The 21,665-nt window shown below is 35.3% G+C and overlaps 1 protein-coding gene across 1 annotated transcript in view; it reads right to left on the bottom strand.

The window, feature by feature from the left end:
• KPNA3 (karyopherin subunit alpha 3) overlaps positions 1-21,665 on the bottom strand; it is an 83,673-nt gene that overhangs the window by 21,205 nt on the left and 40,803 nt on the right. Inside the window, exons 2-10 of the mRNA XM_082602285.1 lie at positions 20,730-20,774; positions 8,393-8,482; positions 8,171-8,200; positions 8,031-8,083; positions 7,797-7,892; positions 4,459-4,544; positions 2,359-2,445; positions 1,824-1,993; positions 378-422 (exon numbers count right to left, since the gene is read on the bottom strand). Of these exons, the coding sequence (XP_082458411.1) occupies positions 378-422; positions 1,824-1,993; positions 2,359-2,445; positions 4,459-4,544; positions 7,797-7,892; positions 8,031-8,083; positions 8,171-8,200; positions 8,393-8,482; positions 20,730-20,774 (702 nt within the window). The remainder of the gene's footprint in view (positions 1-377; positions 423-1,823; positions 1,994-2,358; positions 2,446-4,458; positions 4,545-7,796; positions 7,893-8,030; positions 8,084-8,170; positions 8,201-8,392; positions 8,483-20,729; positions 20,775-21,665) is intronic.

Here is a 21,665-nt window from a genome sequence, read left to right as displayed (position 1 = left end):
ATGGGGACAATAGTATCTAGCCTACCTATTTTAAGAATCAAATGAGATTTTTAAAAAATATGAAGAAGCTTTATAAAGCTTTTACCACTTTATAAATATTAATACTTTAAAACACTATTATGATACAAATAACTAAATTAACTACATATGTGATAATTTCTCTAAAGTTAGCATTTTTGCTATCTGAATGATGTAAGATACAAACTTAATTTAACTTTAATCCTGTTTCTGAAAACCACATACATTGTGGAAGCTTGACAACTTAATAAGATATGAAAAAAGCATAAGAATAAATAACCCTTTTAAAAAAAAATAATAAAGACCCTTTCAGTCCCATCCAGAGCAAAATCCCAAATCTAAACTTCTGCTTTACTTACGTTTATGTCCGTATGGTATATGAGGACACATAATGCTGGCAAAATCTGAGGAAAGAAGACAAACAATAAATAATACTAGAGTTGATGAAGATGTCTTTGTAAAAATGAATAACTGTGATTAAAAAAAGCAGTAAATACTATTTGCAGGGCAAGAAAAACAACATTAAGTTTGTTTGAATCTCTATTAGGAAAATAAAAATATGATAAATTCAATCTGAAAAACCAAAAAAATATTTCAGATGTCTAACTGCAATATTCAAGTAAGTCTGGCAGAGATTAATGTACCTTAAAGGAAAAACATTTGTTTTCAATAACCTTCTTTATGACATATGTCAACTTGAAAGAATGGAGATGCAAGTATGTAGTATAGCTATTTTAAGAATCCGCCTTCCAATGCAGGGGACGTGGGTTCGATCCTTGGTCGAGGAACTAAGATCCCACATGCCACAGGGCAACTAAGCCCACACGCTGCAACTACTGAGCCCGTGCACCACAACTACAGAGCCCACGTGCTGCAACAAAGAGCCCGCATGCCACAACTAAGATCTGACACAGCCATAAATAAATAAATAAAATATTAAAAAGAAAAACTAGTGCATTATTTAAAAAAATGAAAAAGCTACTCTTAAAACTGATGTCATTGTCTCACTTACCTGTTTAAAGTAAAAATAAGATTTTATTTAGCTACTTGAGTCAAATTAAAGTTTTTGACCTCAGATTTAGTCAAGAAAATTATGACCAGTATGAAGTATAAAGTTTGTTGAATTCAGGCATTACAGATCTTCTTTTAAAACTGGGAGGGAGGGGGCAGCAGCAGGGAGAATCACTAAGTACCCCTTCCATAAGGGCAAGAGGTGGCAGAAGATTGTAAAGGATATCAGTTACGAAGATTAAAGATTCACAGTCAACATTTCTCTGCACAGTCAAGTGATTAAAGGTTACACAGGATTTTTTAAAACTTAAAATACTCAGATCCATTTACAAATTATATGTAAATAGCAAAGATTTTACTTTGCTTTAATTAGCAGATTTAACACAAAGCATGCCACATATTAAGAGTACTAATTTTGTCAGGAATCAAGGGAAATTTCAATTGGACTTAATGCAAATTCACTCAAGAACATTTGCACATAAGTAGACCAGTTTTATCTGTAGCAATCCCTTATTTTTTTAGTGTTAAACCAACAATGCAATGTAGTAATAAAACTGAGATTTTTTCTTCTTTTGTATTTTTCTGCTTGAATTAGGGTGGACTGACATTCACTCAGCTGCCATAGAGTCTCAACTTTTATTTCACAGGAGTCAAAATTAAGTATGATACGTTACTTAAATATCTCATACCTGCAATGAAATCAGTATATACATTATTTCATTCCCTGTGCATGAAAATCTAAGGCATAAACATAGGGAAAATATACCATCTGGCCTTTGCATTTCTTCATTTACCTCCTGAACTGTCTCCATAGGCGGTGGGGGATCCTTATTCCTGCAGAGATTGACAATGACCCATGTGACGTTCCGAAGGAAGGTGATGGGAATGGAGGGATTGATGAAGGACAGAAGAGGTTTGACAACTCCCAGTGATATGACATAATCTCTACATTGAGGACCATCACCTACAGAAATGAAAATTGTATTTAAAAAAAAAAATTACATTCAGGATGAGAAAGTCTGAAATGTATGCAATGGCTCATGTTGGGACGCTGATGTTCTATGTTTCCTCACCATTAGTCAAGGGCATCAAGTGTTGCTATCTCTCCAGATTTTGATTAGGGAACACAAATTTAACCTACCAATCCTGATAGCAAATTGCATATCCATTTCAAAGAGGTACAATCTTAAGTTAGTATTTATGAAACAAGAAGGTAGTCAACCCACATTAAAATTAGAGGAAACATAGTGTGTAATGGCTATGCCAATGTAGGAAAAAAGTTAATTAAGATACTTAATTGGAGTCTTTTCAAACCTAAATTCAACGTACCTATAATGTTTCCCAAAGCCCATACTGCTTGTTCACAAACATTCTGATGTGGTGAATGGAGAAGTCTTAGAAAAAGAGGTACGGCATCTATAATAAAGAAAAACTAATATTTACACTGCAAAATGCTGAAGTCATAGATTTCAGCCTGTATACAGAGTTTGGCACACTATAGTTGCCCAATGATAATTCACTGAATGAATAAATGTGGCAAATATCTTTACCCTAAATATAATAAATTTTAGTGTTTTCCCCTAGTAGTATTCAAGTAATAAACCTATTGACAGTGTCTAGAAGTTGCTATTATATTATTAATTAAAAGAAAACAGCAGCATAAAATTTTTCCTATAATTCATTAAAAAAAATTTCTACCCTGAACATGTAACCTTAGAATATAATACTTTAGTCAATATGATCCAACTGCTGACATGGGATTAACTAAAGAAATGATTATCCCCGTATCAGGCCTATCCTATATTTCAAGGTAATTTATCATTATAATCCTTACTCCTTACATAACTTATGTGTTAACTCAAATTCCAAAACACTGGTATCATATTTATTACCTGTAGAAACTAAGCATAAGCTAGATCACTTTTTCTTAAATTTCAGTCAATTGTGCACTACCTCTAGGATTTTTAGCTGTATCTCTGCACTACCTGTATTATTTATTTAACATTTAAATTAAAACCTACTCACACTTTTAATAGCTTTATCGAGACATAATTTATATGCAATATAATTTATCTGTTTAAGTGTACAATTCAATGGTTTTAGTATTTATACAGAGTTGTGTCGTCATCACCACAATCTAATTTTACAACATTTCTATCACCCCCAAATCCCATACCCAGAGAAGTCCTACTACCCTCTCCCCCAGCCCTAAGCAACCATTAACTGTTTTCTGTCTCTACAGACTTTACTTTTCTGGACACGTCATATAAATGAACTTGTATAATATGTAGTTTTTTGTTTGGATTCTTTCACTTAGAATAATGTTTTTGAGGTTTATCCATCTTATAACATGTATAAGTATTTCGGGTTTTTTTTATTGCTGAATAGTATTCAATGGTATACCACATTTTGTTTATCTACTCATCAGCTAATGGATACTGGGGTTATTTCCATTTTGGGGCTATTATGAATAATATGAGTAATGCTGCTGCAAACATTTCTGTACAAGTCTTTCTGTGCACATGGTTTCATATCTTGGTTCCATGTAGTAGGGGAACTGCTGGGTCATATGGTAACTCTATGATTAACCTTTTAATAAACTGTTTTCCAAAGAGGCTGCACTATTTTACATTCTCACCAGCAATGTATGAGGGTTTGAATTGACTCACATTTGTATTCTAACTAATTTTATTCATCACTTCTGTAAATAGAATACCAGTATCAATCACCACACATAGAAGATAACCAAAAAATTAAAAATGAAAACAAAACACTGTTATTTAATGGTACCTACTAGTCTCTATTGAAAGCCCTAGTCTAAAATCTGCTGTTCCCTTTTTGTTGCATCTAACATCTACCTAGAAATCTTCTCTTTGACATTACTGAAATATCTAAAACAAAAGTGAAAGAAAATAGTATTCTCACTACTTGATTCAATGTAACTTATTGCTATATCATTTACTACTTAGAATCACCTTAAGTACCACCTGAAGTCAGTTAAGTGTGCCACACTTTAAGACTACCTGGTAACATCCAGTTTTTTTCAAAGAGCTTTTGACAGTTTGGGTCAACACGCTAATAATAGTTAGCCCATCTTGAGGTAAGCAAAATTTTAAAAATATATGTTACAAGCTAAAAGACATAAGTTACTCAGCACCTTGGAGACATTAGGAATAGAAAATTTAAACCCTATTATTAGGAGATGGTCTTGACCCAAAAAGATAAAACTCTTCACTTTTTAGTAACCACAATTAAAATTATTCAATGATAGATTAATGACAGCTATAGGAAAGATATCAACTATCATAAGTAACTTATAATATTCACAATTTTTAAATAAAACTGTCTTTACAATAAAACACCACTTCTTTCCCTTTAAAAAAAAAAAGGGTCCAGCAAGTAAGGAATTAAATTAACTAATTTACTTACTAGACTGTACAACAGCTTGAGTCTGTGCAGAAGTTCCTGATGCTATATTAGTTAATGCCCATGCAGCTTCAAACTGTAATGAAGGACTGTAAAAAACAATAAAAAATCTTTAGACACATAACTACCATTTACATTTATGACCTGCATATTATATGGTTATCCTTTACCTTGTCCTTGAATTTTGTCTTATTATGTCCAACTGCCTGTTGGCTATCTCCACCTGAATGTCTCATTTGCTCTCAAAGTCAGTCAATATAAACTTACTTCTTTACGTCCATTGGTAGTTGCAACATTTTGTTTTTTTTTTGTTTGTTTGTTTTTTTGGCTGCGTTGGGTCTTCGTTGCTGTGCATGGGCTTTCTCTAGGTGCAGTGAGCGGGGGCTGCTCTTTGCTGTGGTGCGCAGGCTTCTCATTGCTGTGGCTTCTCTTGTTATGGATCACAGGCTCTAGGCGCTCAGGCTTCAGCTGTTGTGGCACACAGGCTCAGTAGTTGTGGCTCGCAGGCTCTACAGCGCAGGCTCAGTAGTTGTGGTGCACGGGCTTAGTTGCTCCGCAGCATGTGGGATCTTCCAGGGCTTGAACCCGTGTCCCCTGCATTGGCAGGCGGATTCTTAACCACTGTACCACCAGGGAAGTCCGGTAGTTGCAACTTTTAGCCAGTCATTATTTTCCTTGACTCCTTCCTCTCCCACAGACATCTAATCAATAGGGTCATATCAATTTTACCTCTTAAATATTTCTTATATTTATAGCACCACCCCTAATATCACTGTGTTAGCTGAAGCCCTCATCATCTCAGTTGAATCACTGCCACAACCTCTAGACAGGTCTTAAAGCTCTGATTCCACTACACCATCTGCTTTACATACCAGAGTTATTACAAGGCTACATAATTTTGCTGAAAGGATGAGATCATTATAATTTGGAATGGTGATGGAAGACCTCACAAAGAAAGGGAAAACTGAACTAGATTTTCAAAGAGGGATAAAGAAAGAAAGGCACTGATAGCTGGAAATACAAATAAAAGTATCATGGGTGGGATGATCATGATGTGTACAGATGACTACGAAGGGATCAAGAGAGCTAAAGCCAAGAAGGTGTGCAAAAATGTAACATGGGATGAAACTGGAAGGGTAGGTTACCTAAGTTTATGTGTGTGGTATGGGGAGTAGGACTCAAATCTCAAGGCTTCAGAACTTGGAATTTATTCTATAGACATACTAAGTATAGAGTGTTACTGAAAAGTGAAGTAAAAAAAAACACTGTTGGGAGTCCATGCAGAATAGATTAAAAAGGTTAAAGTCCAATGTAGGAAAAATCTGTTAAGAAATTATCTACATTAAGTTAGGATAGATAGCTGAAAAACACACATTCTTTTAAATAGAATACCGAGGTAGGAGGGGGTGGTAGTGAGCAAAAACCAAGGGGAGCCAAAGGTTAGGGACTTAGAAGAAACTCTGTAAATATCAAAGAAAGAGAGTGAGGTTGTTAATATCAAAAGGTTAGAGAGATCGGAGAAGGAAAAGGTTTTAAGGAGAATAAATGTCAGTGATATAGCAAGCAGTGAGGTTAAAAAGATGGAACAGATGAGAAAATGAAGGAGCAGACAAGAACTACATGATGAACTTTGGCAAAAGGCAAGAAATAGGAGGGTATCGAGGCTGAGGAGAAATAAAGGGATGACAAGATCAAAGATGATGAGACAGTTTATGTTGTCTCAGACTAGAAGAAGAAAGGATTATTAAACTAGGCTAGGTGGTTTGGCAAAATACTGACAATGAGGACCTTAAATGAGAAAACACAAAGATGTAAAAAATACAATTAAAAAGCTAGAGAAAGTCTTCTAAGATGTCATTTGAAAAAAAAGAGAAGACAGAAAAAATAAATAATGAGTGCAATAAGTAAATAATAAATGAACATGTATTATATGCTTGATATTGTATAGTGTTTTGTTTATATTATTTTCATTCCTCACAACCACCTAAATTTTATTGATGAGGTATCTGAGGCTCAAATGCTATTTGGGTTTTGGTCAGCAACAAACCCTGGATTTAAACCAAGTTCTTTTTGGCTCCAAAGCCAATGGGTCTTTTATATTATGACACAATTTCCCATGACAAATTCATCAAGTCAGATCGAGACCACTGACTGGTGGTAGTTTTCTATTTTTACTTTGGGTGGTAGTTACACAGGTCTGCATACATTTTAGCATATTCTTCTGTATATATGCTGTATTTCACAGATACACCCACACAAATGAGCCCATGCCAAAGACCAAAAAGTAAAAAAAAAAGGAGAGGAAGGAGAAGGAGAAGAAGAAAGAAAAGCAAATCAAGAACAAAAAGAGGGCCTTAAAAGTAGAGGTAAATAGAATTTTTGTTTAACAATTGAAATAAAACTTATTTTTACTTAAATAAATCTTGTTATAGAAAAAATATATAATAGTATTAAAAAAGTGTTAAGGGCTTTTGGAGGGATGGTTGTGGCACATAATCAAAGCAGAAGGAAGTATTTTTAAATAATGAAAACCCTTAGTAGAAACATTTATATATCACCTTTTTATCTAGTCACCTGAAAATCTCACAGACAACACTTAGCAAAATATCCCAAGTCTAAACGCCCCTTAAACGCAAAATTAGCCTTTGTTTTCATGTATTTTGGAGTTGAAACTTACATTCTCCCCACTTAACTCAAACTGATGAAGTTTAAGATATAGCACACCGAGATCTCTCTAAACACTAACAGAAATGGGGCCCAGTACCTCAAAAGATACCAAGTGGTATTTTTCCCTTTCTATTCTGGAAAATTATAATCTGCCCTCTTATTTTTAATTTACCACAAATAAAAACCATGATGATAAACAACCACTCATGGTTGGAGTTCTGTTAAAGACTTCTCAGAGTATCAGCAGATCAGCTGGAATATTCCCAGGGTAAGAAAGAGCTACTCAGTTCTGGAAACCATTCATGTTGACTCAAGTCATGAGGTTAATCTATATATAGACTCATAAGCAAAGAGTGACTCAAACACTATTTGGGTTGTTTTAAAATATTACTTTAAAAAAACCAACTAACAAATAAAGACTATAAATATTTGAGATAAGTTAGAATAGACAATAAACGGACGCTAAAATTTTCCTAGAAAATATACACACACTTCATAAACTAAAAAGAGAAGCACTTTAGGTCTACTGAGTATGATCACAGAATAAGAAAATTACATTAAAATACATGACAAATGTGATAAATGCAAAACCAAATGGAACCCATTGGTTAAATAATAATCACAAATTTTCAGTTAGCTGAAAAAAGTGAACAGGGAGTCAAATCCATACTTACTTATCATCCCTTTCTAGACATTTCACTAGAATTGGTAAAATCCCAGATTTTATTAGGTCATCAATTGGTGGATTTCTGTCACTGGATAATAGCTTTCTAGAAAAAGAAATATAAGAAATTAACTGCTAAAATTTTCAAATATGTACAGAAATAACAATGTACTACTTCTAGACTATGAGCTAAAACACCCTAGGCATGACACCTATTTCTCTCTCTGGACAAATCAGTAGTTACCTTGCAGCCTGGACAGCACTCAACTGGACCACTGGGTTATCACTTGTGGCATTCTGCAACATCAAATGTAAATTTCAGAAATTTTTAAAAAAATCAATTTCAAAATACTTCAAAATGAAAATATTAAATTAATAACATACCTGCAATATAGCTTCTAGTGTTACATTTTGCTTAAAAAGAAAAAAAGATAGTTCAGCAAAGAGTTTAATAGCAAAATTACATTTATTGAATAATCTATTTACTAAAGATAAGAGTTAATATACCTTAATTATCATTGTAAAACTGGTCTTAGATTGAGAATGAAGTTCTCTGGTTATTATAAAATTACTTTTAAAACACCTTATAAGAACAAGGTAACTTACTGCTTTAAAATCAGCATCAACATCTGAATCTTCTAAACTTTCTTCTTGGGGAACATTTCTTTTTTTCAGTAAGTGTTCATCTCTTTTGTTCTGAAAGACAACCATTAAATAGCTAAGAAGTCGTGAAGGCTGCTGTTAATGAAAAATCCACTAAAATTATTTCAACTTTATCAGGCAACTATGAAACAAACACAAAATCTCTACATAAGGATAATATGAATTAAATGTGTATACTGCAAACCAATGACAGGCCACATTCTGGATTTGATAACAAAATTAACTGGTTTAAAGGCCAGCATTCATACACACAGACACAAAATTTACTAAGCACCAACTGTTTTGACCAATACTGTGCCTCCTAATCTGTAATGAAGATTTAAATTTTTAAATTTAAATTATTATTATTATAAAAGTCTAGCAAATATATTTCAACTAGTATGCTAGCTTTCTTCAACTTACTGCTAATGTTAATGGTTGCCTGAAGCAATTTATTAAGAAGTCAGCTTAATGAAAAAGAGTTTACTTCTCAAATGTTAAGGTTTGTATGTTTGTTGGGAGTGGGGGGGAATGGGAATTCATTAGCATAAATGCTATCTATTTGCTATAATCTCAGATTTAAACTCTTGTTATCTGGCTTTTCTTTTTTGTTTTTTTAATCATCTTAACCTTTCTTTTCCTTTTTTTTCTTTGGCTGCACAGCACAGCATGTGGGATCTTAGTTCCCCAGTCAGGGATTGAACCTGTGCCCCCTGCAGTGGAAGTGCAGAGTGTTAACCACTGGACCGCCAGGGAAGTCTCCTATCTGGCTTTTGCAACAGCACAATACTTCTACATTTTATGGGATTTCAACTGTTTGTAATGGCAACCTGTGCCATTTTACATAATATATAGATTAAACAAAATTTCCTCTAAGATTTTAGTTTGTCTACAGGATTAAGTCAAAATAAATTAGATAAAAGACTAAATGATATCTAAGATTCTTTTCAATTAAAAATTTCAAGACCTTCTAGTCTTCAAAACAATATTTACAGAAGTGTTTGATTACAACAGAAAGCTATTGATGAGATATTGATAGAGGTTAAAATTCAGATCAAATAGAAAATTAAAACTAGAAATAGACATCTGAAGCTTACTGGCTTATCTGCATGACATCTACTTGTGTGCTATGTACAAGTAAGCATGTTTAAACAGATGCTTATGTATATGTTAACCCTTAAGAGATTACCAACTTCAAATTATATCACAGCATACTTCTTTAGTAACTACTCAAGTAATTAATTCTACATTACTTTAAAATTAATGCAACTCACAAATATGAAAATCCATGCATTCACATTTTATAGCCCCAAGTGGCTCCCCACAAAATACTTATTAATTTATAGAGGAAAAACTTGGCAGACAGCATCTTGACCAAGTGGCAAAGGTTATCATCAAGAGAAAAGGAAGAGGGCTTCCCTGGTGGCGCAATGGTTAAGAATCTGCCTGCCAATGCAGGGGACACGGGTTCAAGCCCTGGTCCGGGAAGATCCCACATGCCGGGGAGCAACTAAGCCCGTGCGCCACAACTACTGAGCCTGCACTCTAGAGCCCACGAGCTACAACTACTGAGCCTGTGTGCTATAACTACTGAAGCCCGTGCGCCTAGAGCCCGTGCTCCACAACAAGAGAAGCCACCATAACAAGAGCCTGCGCACCACAACAAAGAGTAGCTCCCGCTCGCCGCAACTAGAGAAAGCCTGCGCGCAGCAACAAAGACCCAATGCAGCCAAACAATAAATAAATAAATAAATAATTTTTTTTTAAAAAAAGGTGACATTAAGAAAAAAAGAGTAAAGGAAGAATCTGTATAACACAGGGAACTCTACTCAATACCCTGTAATGGCCTATATGGGAAAGAATCTAAAAGAGTGGATATATGTATATGTATAGCTGGTTCACTTTGCTGTACACCTGAAACTAACACAAAATCAAGTACACGCCAATAAGAATTAAAAAGAAAAAAATTTTCAAATACATTAAAAAAAAAAGAGTAAAGGAAAAATCAACATGGTATGCCTTCTGGTCTGATGTACCAAGAAAACAATATCACCTTGGTGGTACTCCCGACCAAAATAATACCAATAGTAGTGGTGGTAGTAGTAGTAATAACGACCACCTGAGAAAAGTCAGACAAACCCAAGTCCGCCATTCTGTTAAAAAGCAGTCTGTACTCCCCAAATACACAGTCATAAAAGATAAAGACTGAAGAACTACTGGACTGAACGGGACTTAAGACACGTGACAACTAACTGCAATGTCTAATCCTGGACTGGATCTTGGGTTTATAAAGGACATTATTGGGAAAAACTAGCAAACTATGAGTGGGGGCCTAAGGATTGGATAGTAGAAATTTATCTATGTGAACTTGACAAACACACTGTGGTTACATTGAAAGGTGTATGAACTGATGTATTAACGATGTGTTAAGGGTGTAAGGGGGCACCACACCACTATACACACACACACACACACACACACACACAGATATATACACACATATATATATATATACACACACACACACACATACACACACATATCAGAGAGAAAGTGAGAATAAGGCAAATATGGGAAAATGCTAAGAATCAAGGAAGCCGGGTGCTGAGTGATGGGTGTACTTTTTTTTAAAAAATTATTTATTTATTTATTTTTGGCTGCACTGGGTCTTTGTTGCTGTGTGCGGCCTTTCTCTAGTTGTGTCGAGCGGAGGCTACTCTTCATTGCAGTGGGTGGGCTTCTCATTGCAGCGGCTTCTCTTGTTGCAGAGCACAGGCTCTAGGCGCACGGGCTTCAGCAGTTGTAGCACACAGGCTCAGTAGCTGTGGTGCACAGGCTTAGTTGCTCCACGGTATGTGGGATCTTCCCGGACCAGGGCTCGAACCTGTATCCCTTGCACTGGCAGGCGGATTCTTAACCACTGCGCCACCAGCGAAGTCCCTTAAATTCCTATTTTTTTATTCTCTACTTGCTATAAACTTCTCTTATAAAGTTAACACTTCAACTGTATTGCACAGGTTCTGACATGTAGCATCTTCCTATTGTTCATATCTTGGTATTAACTAATTTCCATTAGGATTTCTTGATGCCCAAGGTATTTAGAAGTGCTTACTTTTTTCCCACAATTATGAGGTTTTTGTAACTATCTCATTCACTGATTTCTCATTTAATTGTTTTGTGATCAGAGAACAAAGTCTGAACAACACTGAAATTAGCTGACATTTACTTTATACCAGAGTTTCCCAAAGTTTCTCAGTCTATAGGCCTAAGTGTTGGCCAAAGGAAGTACCCCCCAGTTTCCTTTATCAGGTGGTTAGGTCCAAACAACTTAATAGTAATTTGGGGGGAAAAACACCGAAGTTACAAGAAAATAATTTTATTTCACTCAGACAAAATGTGTGATTGAAAAAAACACAGTGCAATCTAATGTTTAAATTGTGAACTATTTCAAGTTCTAATGATTCTGTGGTATCTGAAATGTTAAGTGTCACTGTGTTTCTCACAAAAATTTAGAATATCCCAAGGTATTCCTTTGATTCACTATGGAGTCCCATGGTACCTCACTGCACAGGGTAGCAACTATGGCTTTATACTATCACAAAACCAATTTTCAAATACGCATGGGGTTTATATGTGTTTATTAGATAATATTCACATATTAAGCTATTTACACCTTTCTATCTCCTGTTAACTAGTGTGTTTGTTGTTGACAAAAGTTCTCCCACAATGATTATATCTTTGACAAATTTCTCCTTGTAATTTTGTCGATTTTGGCTTACATATATTTGGGCATACACAAGTTTAGTATTATTATACCTTCTTAGTAAGTTGTTTCTTTTATCAAAAATTAAGTAACAACCTTCATATTTGAACTGAAAACATCCTAACATAGTCTATTTTGGGCACCCTAGGGCATGAAAGTCATACTTCACTCTCAGCAAAAAAATATGTACAACCCAAGTTAAGATAATCAGTCTCTGGGCAGGTTTCTGGTGATGTGATTAACCATTAAAGGAGGCGTCACCAAAACCAGTAACTTAAACTGTCCTTTTGCTTGTCACCTAGAGATTTGTACCCTCTTAGAGACTATACTATAAATTCAGCACCTATAAAAGGTATCTTTTTCTTTTGTCAAGTGGGAGGGGAGCTCAGAGGACATGGAAACTGAGTAGTTTCAACACCCACCTTATCTCCAAACACATACACACAGATTACATCCATTTTAAAGTTCCTTTAGAAATCCATTGTTAATCTATTATCCCATGTATGTATTTAATACTTTTTAGATCTTCTGTTTTCTGACATTTGGTTGAACCACATGGAATTGCCACTTTGTAGATCAAAAAGCTTAATTACAGGCAATTTCTTATGACTTGAACTAATATTTTTTGACTTAACAAATTCCGTTATTAATCTCTATATAAAATTCTTCTTTTTCATTCCATCTTGAAAAAGTGGCTTGCAATCCCATACCTAAATATGTGCAACAAGTCAGCAGTCACTTCTTACATATGTGATGAAGGACAGATAATTATTTACCAGCCACACTTCAAACTTAAATAAGTAATTAAATTTGTTTTTACCCAGAAATACCCTCATTGTTTTAAATCTTTATCTAGAGCCAGTCCTGTAAAACTTAAATCTTTATTTTACAGATGAATAAATGGGGACAAAGAGAACCTGGCTAAACTAAATTATATATCTCGGAAATATCAGTTAAGATTTGAACCCAGAGACTGCAGAGCTGAGACTGTGCTGGCTACAGAGACTGTTTCTTAAATATATTCTACTGCTTGCTTTTTTTAAGATGTAGTCCAACTCTGGTTGCATCTAAATGCTTCTAAAGAGGTAGGAAAAAAATGCTCACAAGATAGATCTTCCCCTCAATATAAACATTTATGAAGTGACACTACTCCTGGGTGGTTACATGAATATTCACCCAGGAGTTTTATATATTATGTTTACATTTTGGGCACTCTGCTCAGTGCGTTATACCTCAACTGAAAATTGGAGGAAAAAAACATTACGTGTTCATCAATCAGGTAAAAATCTGACAACCTAACACAAATTATTGTTCCTGCAGAATCACTTAACTGATCTTAACAAATGGCTGCTTTTCTTCTTTTCAAATGGATTCTAACTTACTAATTCAGGGTTTTTTTTTTTTTTTTTTTTTTTGCGGTACGCAGGCCTCTCACTGTTGTGGCCTTTCCCGTTGCGGAGCATAGGCTCCGGACGCGCAGGCTCAGCGGCCATGGCTCACGGGCCCAGCCACTCCGCGGCATGTGGGATCTTCCCGGACCGGGGAACGAACCCATGTCCCCTACATCGGCAGGTGGACTCTCAACCACTGCGCCACCAGGGAAGCCCTAATTCAGGGTTTTTAAATTAAAACTTCTATTGAGATAATTGTAAATCTGCATGCAGTTGTAAGAAATAATGCAGAAATCCCTCGTACACTTTGCCCAGGTTTCCCCAACGGTAACACTTTGCAAAACTATAGTAAGACCTCACAACCAGGACACTGTCATTGATACAATCCACTGATTTTATTCAGATTTTCTGTCTTACTTGCATTCACTGTATGTGTGTTTATGTGTATTTAGTTCTATACAATTTTATCACCTGTATATGTTCTTTTTTTTATTAGTTTCTGCTTTATAACAAAGTGAATCAGTTATACATATACATCTGTTCCCACATCCCTTCCCTCATGCATCTCCCTCCCTCCCACCCTCCCCATCCCACCCCTCCAGGCGGTCACAAAGCACCGAGCTGATCTCCCTGTGCTCTGCGACTGCTTCCCACTATCTATCTACCTTACGTTTGGTAGTGTATATATGTCCATGCCTCTCTTTCGCTTTGTCACAGCTTACCCTTCCCCCTCCCCATATCCTCAAGTCCATTCTCTAGTAGGTCTGTGTCTTTATTCCTGTTTTACCCCTAGGTTCTTCATGACATTTTTTAAAAAATTCCATATATATGTGTTAGCATACGGTATTTGTCTTTCTCTTTCTGACTTACTTCACTCTGTATGACAGACTCTAGGTCTATCCACCTCATTATAAATAGCTCAGTTTCGTTTCTTTTTATGGCTGAGTAATATTCCATTGTATATATGTGCCACATCTTCTTTATCCATTCATCTGATGATGGACACAGGTTGTTTCCATCTCCGGGCTATTGTGAATAGAGCTGCAATGAACATTTTGGTACATGTCTCTTTTGGAATTATGGTTTTCTCAGGGTATATGCCTAGTAGTGGGATTGCTGGGTCATATGGTAGTTCTATTTGTAGTTTTTTAAGGAAACTCCATACTGTTCTCCATAGTGGCTGTACCAGTTCACATTCCCACCAGCAGTGCAAGAGTGTTCCCTTTTCTCCACACCCTCTCCAGCATTTATTGTTTCTAGATTTCTTGATGATGGCCATTCTGACTGGTGTGAGATGATATCTCATTGTAGTTTTGATTTGCATTTCTCTAATGATTAATGATGTTGAGCATTCTTTCATGTGTTTGTTGGCAGTCTGTATATCTTCTTTGGAGAAATGCCTATTTAGGTCTTCTGCCCATTTTTGGATTGGGTTGTTTGTTTTTTTGCTATTGAGCTGCATGAGCTGCTTATAAATTTTGGAGATTAATCCTTTGTCAGTTGCTTCATTTGCAAATATTTTCTCCCATTCTGAGGGTTGTCTTTTGGTCTTGTTTATGGTTTCCTTTGCTGTGCAAAAGCTTTGAAGTTTCATTAGGTCCCATTTGTTTATCTTTGTTTTTATTTCCATTTCTCTAGGATGTGGGTCCAAAAGGATCTTGCTGTGATTTATGTCATAGATATCACCTGTATATGTTCTTGTATCCACCATTATAGTCAAGATACTGAACAGTTCCAAAACCAGAAAATGCCCTCTCACCTCCCAGCCCCTACCAACCCCCAGTAACCACTAATCTGTCCTCCATTTCCAAAATTTTATCATTTCAAAAATATTCTATGAATGGAATCATACAGTATATAATCTTTTTTTTGCCCAGCATAATTCTCTGGAAATTCATGCAAGCTGCTGCTTCTATCAGTAGTTTGCATGTTTTCCAGAGTGTCTGTACCATTTTACATTCCCACCAGCAATGTATGAGTGATCCAGTTTCTCTGTATCCCCACCAGCATCTGGCATTATCACTATTTTTTTATTTTAGCCACTCTGATACATGCTTTTAGTTTGTCTTAGTCCGTATTTCCCTGATGGCTAATGATGCATTAATCAGCAGCAGCAGCAGCATGATTGCTCTTGGTATATCTCCCTTAATGAAATGTCTCTTCATAACTTTTGCCCATTTTCTAATTGGATTGTTTGGGGTTTTTTTTACTACTGAGCTTTAAGAGTTCATTACATATGGTAGATACCAGTCCTGTAATGGATATGTGGTTTTCTTCCAGTCTCTAAGCTTGTATTTTCATCCTATTCACATGGGCTTTCACAGAGCAAAATTTTTAAATTTGTTAACATCCGATTTTCCTTTTATGGATTATGATTTTGTGGTGAAGTATAAGAACTCTTTGCCTGGTTCTAGATCCTGATGATTTTCTTCCAAATTTTTTTCTAAAAGCTTTATGCTTTACTTTTACATCTAGGATCCATTTTGTGTTTTTGTATAAGGTGTGAGATTTAGGTTGAGGTTCTTTTTCTTTCCTTTTTGCCTATGGATGTCCAATTGTTCTAGTACTGTACCATTTGTTTAAAACGCTATCCTTCATCCATTAAATTAGTTTTGCAGCTCTGCCAAAAATTAGTTGGGTGTTTTTGTATGGGTTGATCTCTGGGTTCTATCTCTGTTCCACTGATGTCTATCCTTCTGCCAATACCACACAGTATTCATTACTGTAGCTATTCTAGTAGCCTTAATATTGGGTAGAGCAACTGTTCCTATTTTACTCTTTATCAGGATTATTTTAGCTCTTCTAGAGCTTGTGCCTTTCCATGTACGTTTTAGAATAAGCTTGTCTATGTCTACAAAAAAACCTTGGAGAGAGTTTGAAAACAAGAGATAAATTTGAGAACAGGCATCTTTACTAAGTCAATGACCACAGTATATGCCTCTCCATTTACTTAAGTCTTATTCGATTTCTTTCATCAGCATTTTATAATATTCAGCATACAGATCCTATACATGTTTTCTGAATGTGTATCAAGGTATTTTATGTTCTTTGGAGTGCTTATAAATGGCACTGTGCTTTTAATTTTGGTTTCTGCGAGCTCATTGTTAGCATAAATAAGTGATTAACTTTTATGTGTGATCTTGTTTTCTGTGGCCTTGCAAACTCACTTATTAGTTCTAGAAACTTTTTTTCTAGATGCTTCAGCATTTTTTACATAGATAATCATGTCATCTAGAAATAGGGAGAGTTTTATTTCTTCTGTTCCAAATTATGTCTTTTATTTCTTTTTCTTGGCTTACAGCACTGGCTAGAACTTCCAGCACTACAATAAATAAGAGTGGTGAGAATGGACATCCATGTCTTGCTCCCAGGTCTTAGGGGGAAAGCATTTAGTCTTTCACCATTAAGTATGATGTTAGCTATGGGTTTTGTTGTAGATGCTGTTTATCAAGTCCAGGTAATCCCCTTCTATGTCTAATTTGTTGAGTTTTATCAGGAATGGGGTGTCAAATGCTTTTTCAGTGTCAATTGATATGATCATATGACACTTCCTCTTTAGCTTGTTAATATGGGGAATTTAGGCTATTTTTATTTTTTTATTTTTTTATTTTTTTTATTATTTATTTATTTAGGCTGTGTTGGGTCTTTTGTTGCTGCACACGGGCTTTCTCTAGTTGCGGTGAGCGGGGGCTACTCTTCGTTGCAGTGCATGGGCTTCTCATTGCGATGGCTTCTCTTATTGCGGAGCACGGGCTCTAGGCACATGGGCTTCAGTAGTTGTGGCACACAGGCTCTAGAGCACAGGCTCAGTAGTTGTGGCATACGGGCCCAGGTGCTCCACAGCATGTGGGATCTTCCCAGACCAGGGCTCGAACCCGTGTCCCATGCATTGGCAGGCGGATTCTTAACCACTGCGCCACCAGGGAAGCCCTAGGCTATTTTTAAAAAGAGATATTTTACTTAAGTCAGACAACTAAAACAAGTACTGGATCTGATCAGTCCAATGGGCATTTTGGTGGTATTTTTCTTTATGTAACAACTCAACCTGCCCCGATCCCAGCTCTAATGACAGTAAAGTACTATGGCATATCTGACTGATCAATCACCAAGAGAAGATTATATCAAGTTTAATACAATGTGCCAAAGTTATAAATGCCAGTGACAGGTTTTAGATCAATTTTCAATTTATAAGGCATTATTCACTTAAACATTTACACATTGAGAGGCATTATAGCATAACGGTTAGAAGCTCAGCTCTGCCATTTTTCAGCTGTGTGACTTTACACAAGTTACTTAATTCCTATGTAACTCTGTTTACAACATGATATAAAACAGAAATACAGACTTCTGTGTAAATGTTGATGCATAAGGGCCTAATTAAATAAGAATGCAAGAGATCAAGGAGACAAAAGAAAACAAAAGAGTTCAAACAAAAAGAGTCTGAGGCCAGTAAAGCACTACATATTAATAACTAGATTTCACCCTCAATTTTTATAGATCAGTATCAGTGTTATTCAAAGTATGGTCACTGGCTAAATGTCCTCAAACTATTTGTTGTAAGTTTGCTGCAAGATAAGGAACTTGTGTTAGTAATCAACTGTGAAAATAAATACACCATTTAGTTCCATTATTCATTTATTTAGGCAGAAAGACTTCCGTGGTAAAGGAAGCAGTGTCTTGTTTAACATTTTGACACAAGCTCCCTGACTTGTCACAGATCAGTGCTTCTGAGCACTGTTCTATATCTAAAGTGTTTTTCTTAAAGCTTCAATAAATGATTTAAATTTAAGTAAAAATTTAAGATATCATAATTCAATTAAATTCTTGAACATGCGCATGTAATGAGTACCAACTACATGTCCAGAATTTGACTGGCATTTTGGGATGGGCTAGGAGAGAGATCTGGGAGTACTGGGGTGGGGGGTCGGGGCTGGGTCAGGGAGTGTGGTTACTACCTTCACTTTAGAAGCTTACCATCTAACAGAAGTGTGTAGAGCTCATCTAAGAAACTGGGAACTAGTTCTCGTTCTTGTATTTTCAAGAATCTCAATGTCAGTAATAACAATGCTGTGGCTGTCTCCTCAATGGAGCAATAGAGACAGCAAGGCTGAAATCAGAGGCAGACACTCTGACCATAAAGAGTGGAGGAATCTTCTTTTGAAGGGCTCTACACACCTCTGGAGAATTATATCAAAATCAATTAAGCTTTGAAGTATAGGCTTTGTTTCAGGAAAGGGTCACTTTGTGCTGCTTACTTAGGGAATTCTAAAATGTGAAATAAGGAACTGCTTGAGATTTCTTCAGTTAATTTCATTTTGATCCTCCTACAAGGATTTTTCAGGAATTAATCATAGTAATTGGAAAGGAAATAATGTTATCCAGAAGGAAAAAAAAGGAGAGATAAGAAAGCGGTCTCTAAAGAAACCAAGGTGAATATTTAAAAAGATGTATTCTGATAAGCAAGAAATTTTAATTCTATAAATTAAATACAGAGGGCAGCACAACTATAAAAGGAACAAATCACCAAATATAAATATAAATGAATAGCTTAGATTTATAAGCATATCAGAAGGGTGAAAAAGCTTAAAACAGGAGAGGATTCTGAGTAATACTAAGACCAATACAGAAGTTTCAGAATTGTATTCCAAGCATGAAAAGTTAAGGGAAAGTGAAGGTTCACATCTGGGGAGAGCTGGTGTAATGTGAAGAGATAACAACAAATGAATAATTACTTAATTCCAATTTTATTCCTATCAGCTCTATTACAGAGAATGATCTTTACATGATGAATGAAAAACCAGATACAAAGGATAAACACCATTCTATTTATATAAAGTTCAAAATATGCAAAATATGTAAAATAATCTATAATATTAGAAATCAGGATAATGGTTGCCTTTGGGGGAAAGCAGAAACTGTGAAGGGGCCTTGGGATACAGGTAGTGTTTCTTTCTTGATCTAAGAGCTGGTTACACAGATGTGTTCACTTTGTGAAAATTCATCAAGCTGTACACTTAAGTTGTGTTGACTTTTCTGTAGGTGTGTGATATGTTAATAAAAAGTTAAAAAGTAAAGAAAAATAAGCTAAGTCCAAAGTGTTATGACTGGCAAGGGGCTCACCTTACTTTATTAAGCTAAGGTTTAGTTCACTTCTCTGGTCCAAATGACCCAAGGAGCTGAAAAAACTTGCACTGATGTTAATCTGTAAGTATCCATGAAGTTCAGGAGTTGAAAGAACATGGGATTAGCAAGTATTTTTCAAATTTAATAAAAAATGCAGCAGAGGGGGTACAAGAGAATGGATCTCAGGAACTATATACTATACCAAGGAGCATAACATCGATGCTGAGTAAAAATTAATAATACAAAGTGGGTATGATAATACTTATTGAGTAAATAAATGCACAGGTCCATTTGATTCTAGTGACTCAGTAAGAGAGTGTGTACTCTCAGAATCAAGACCTTCTTTCTCTCTAAAACTGAAAAGTTTCAAGATGATAATTTAATATATGAGTTTTAGGAGTGAATTAGATCAAGAAAATCTAATCTAAGACAAACACAAAGACTTAGAAATAAGTTTCAAATCTTTTTTTTTTTTAATGTACATGTATATAGACAGAATTTATTATGTGTACTTTGTTAACTGGTAATTAAAATTTGCTTAAAATAAAATCTGCTTGCATGAAAACACGATCTAATGAAGGTAATTCAAAAATAATGGAAGAAAAGAAAATAAATTTTAACAGTAGTTGCATTCAATTGGTAAGATACAAGATTATTCTACTTTATTTTTCTAAAGTGTCTTTAACAAGGACATGTAACTTTTACATGAGGAAGGTGGAGGAATTCTGTCTAGCACATAGCCCACACAGAAAGAGGTTATTAAGAAAAAACAATAGTAACTTCATCAGATGTTGTGAGAATTTCAATGACAGTGGTAAAGTACTTCACACAGTGCCTGGTAACTCAATAAATGGAAGCTTCTATAAATGTATTCCATTATAAATTATTTAATGATATATTTTTATGCTGTGTAGTTTTAGGGATGGCCACTAATTTGCCATAGTATTTTCATTGTTCAAGTTATACAAAATTTTAACATCAGAAAAAATCTAATTATTTTTTATTAAACACAAATCACTCTTACCTTTCGCAGTTCAACTGTCACTTCATTTCTGTGTCTTCGCATTGTCTAAAAAGAAAAACAAAAATTTCATAAGTATCTAAATATTGATACTGCTAGTACATAAATTAAGGCCTCTGACATTTAAGATTTAAATTTGTTTAAGATTCTATTTTTAAAGATTAAGGATTAATCCGTTTTAGACTTTAAATGATGAACTACAGGAGGTTAAAAAGCCAAAACTCCTGTCTATTTTACTGGATATCTGTTGGTTAGTTTTGTGGGGAGTGGGAGGTAGAGCTTGGCTGCCTAGGATCCATCCCCGTTTCCTAACTGCACCCAGGTTTCTATGGGGAATTATATACTCTCCATTGTGTACAGTCTTGATGGAACCATCTATTAAAGCATCTCACTTTCTCCTAGCAAAAACAGGGCATGAGCTTAAACTCAGCCAGCAGAACTCTCCCCTATAACTCTAAACCTAGAGCAAAATGGAAAGAAAGAAAAAAAAAAGCACATTAATTTCCAAAGGAAGCATTTGGACAAGGTAGTGAACCATGCCTATATCCTGAACTTGCTGTGTTCCTAGTTACCCGGTGTTCATTAACTCATTCTTTGAACCACCTCATATTCTTCTAATAAATTATGGTTTTGCTCTTAAGTCAGCCAGAGCTGATTTTTGATGCTTGCAACTAATGTATTCTATTGCAAACGATTCATGTTTAAAAAAAGTAAATGCCTCATTGTCATGGCCTTAAAATCACATAAAAATGAAAATAAATTTGGGATAGATATTTTGTATCAAAAGATAAAGAAGTATCCTTCTACAATTTACTAAGAGGCTCTATCAGGAATGTCTTAACAGGAATTAGTGAAATGACTAGATATCCCTTCTCCCCTTGACATAGTGATATAATGGATTACTTTATTACACATACAAATATGATAAATGGTTACATT

The sequence above is a fragment of the Mesoplodon mirus genome (assembly GCF_964341445.2).
Source record: "Mesoplodon mirus genome assembly, chromosome: 17".
In the NCBI taxonomy this organism is placed as follows: Eukaryota; Metazoa; Chordata; class Mammalia; order Artiodactyla; family Ziphiidae; genus Mesoplodon; species Mesoplodon mirus.
This window is presented reverse-complemented; position numbering and strand designations above follow the sequence as displayed.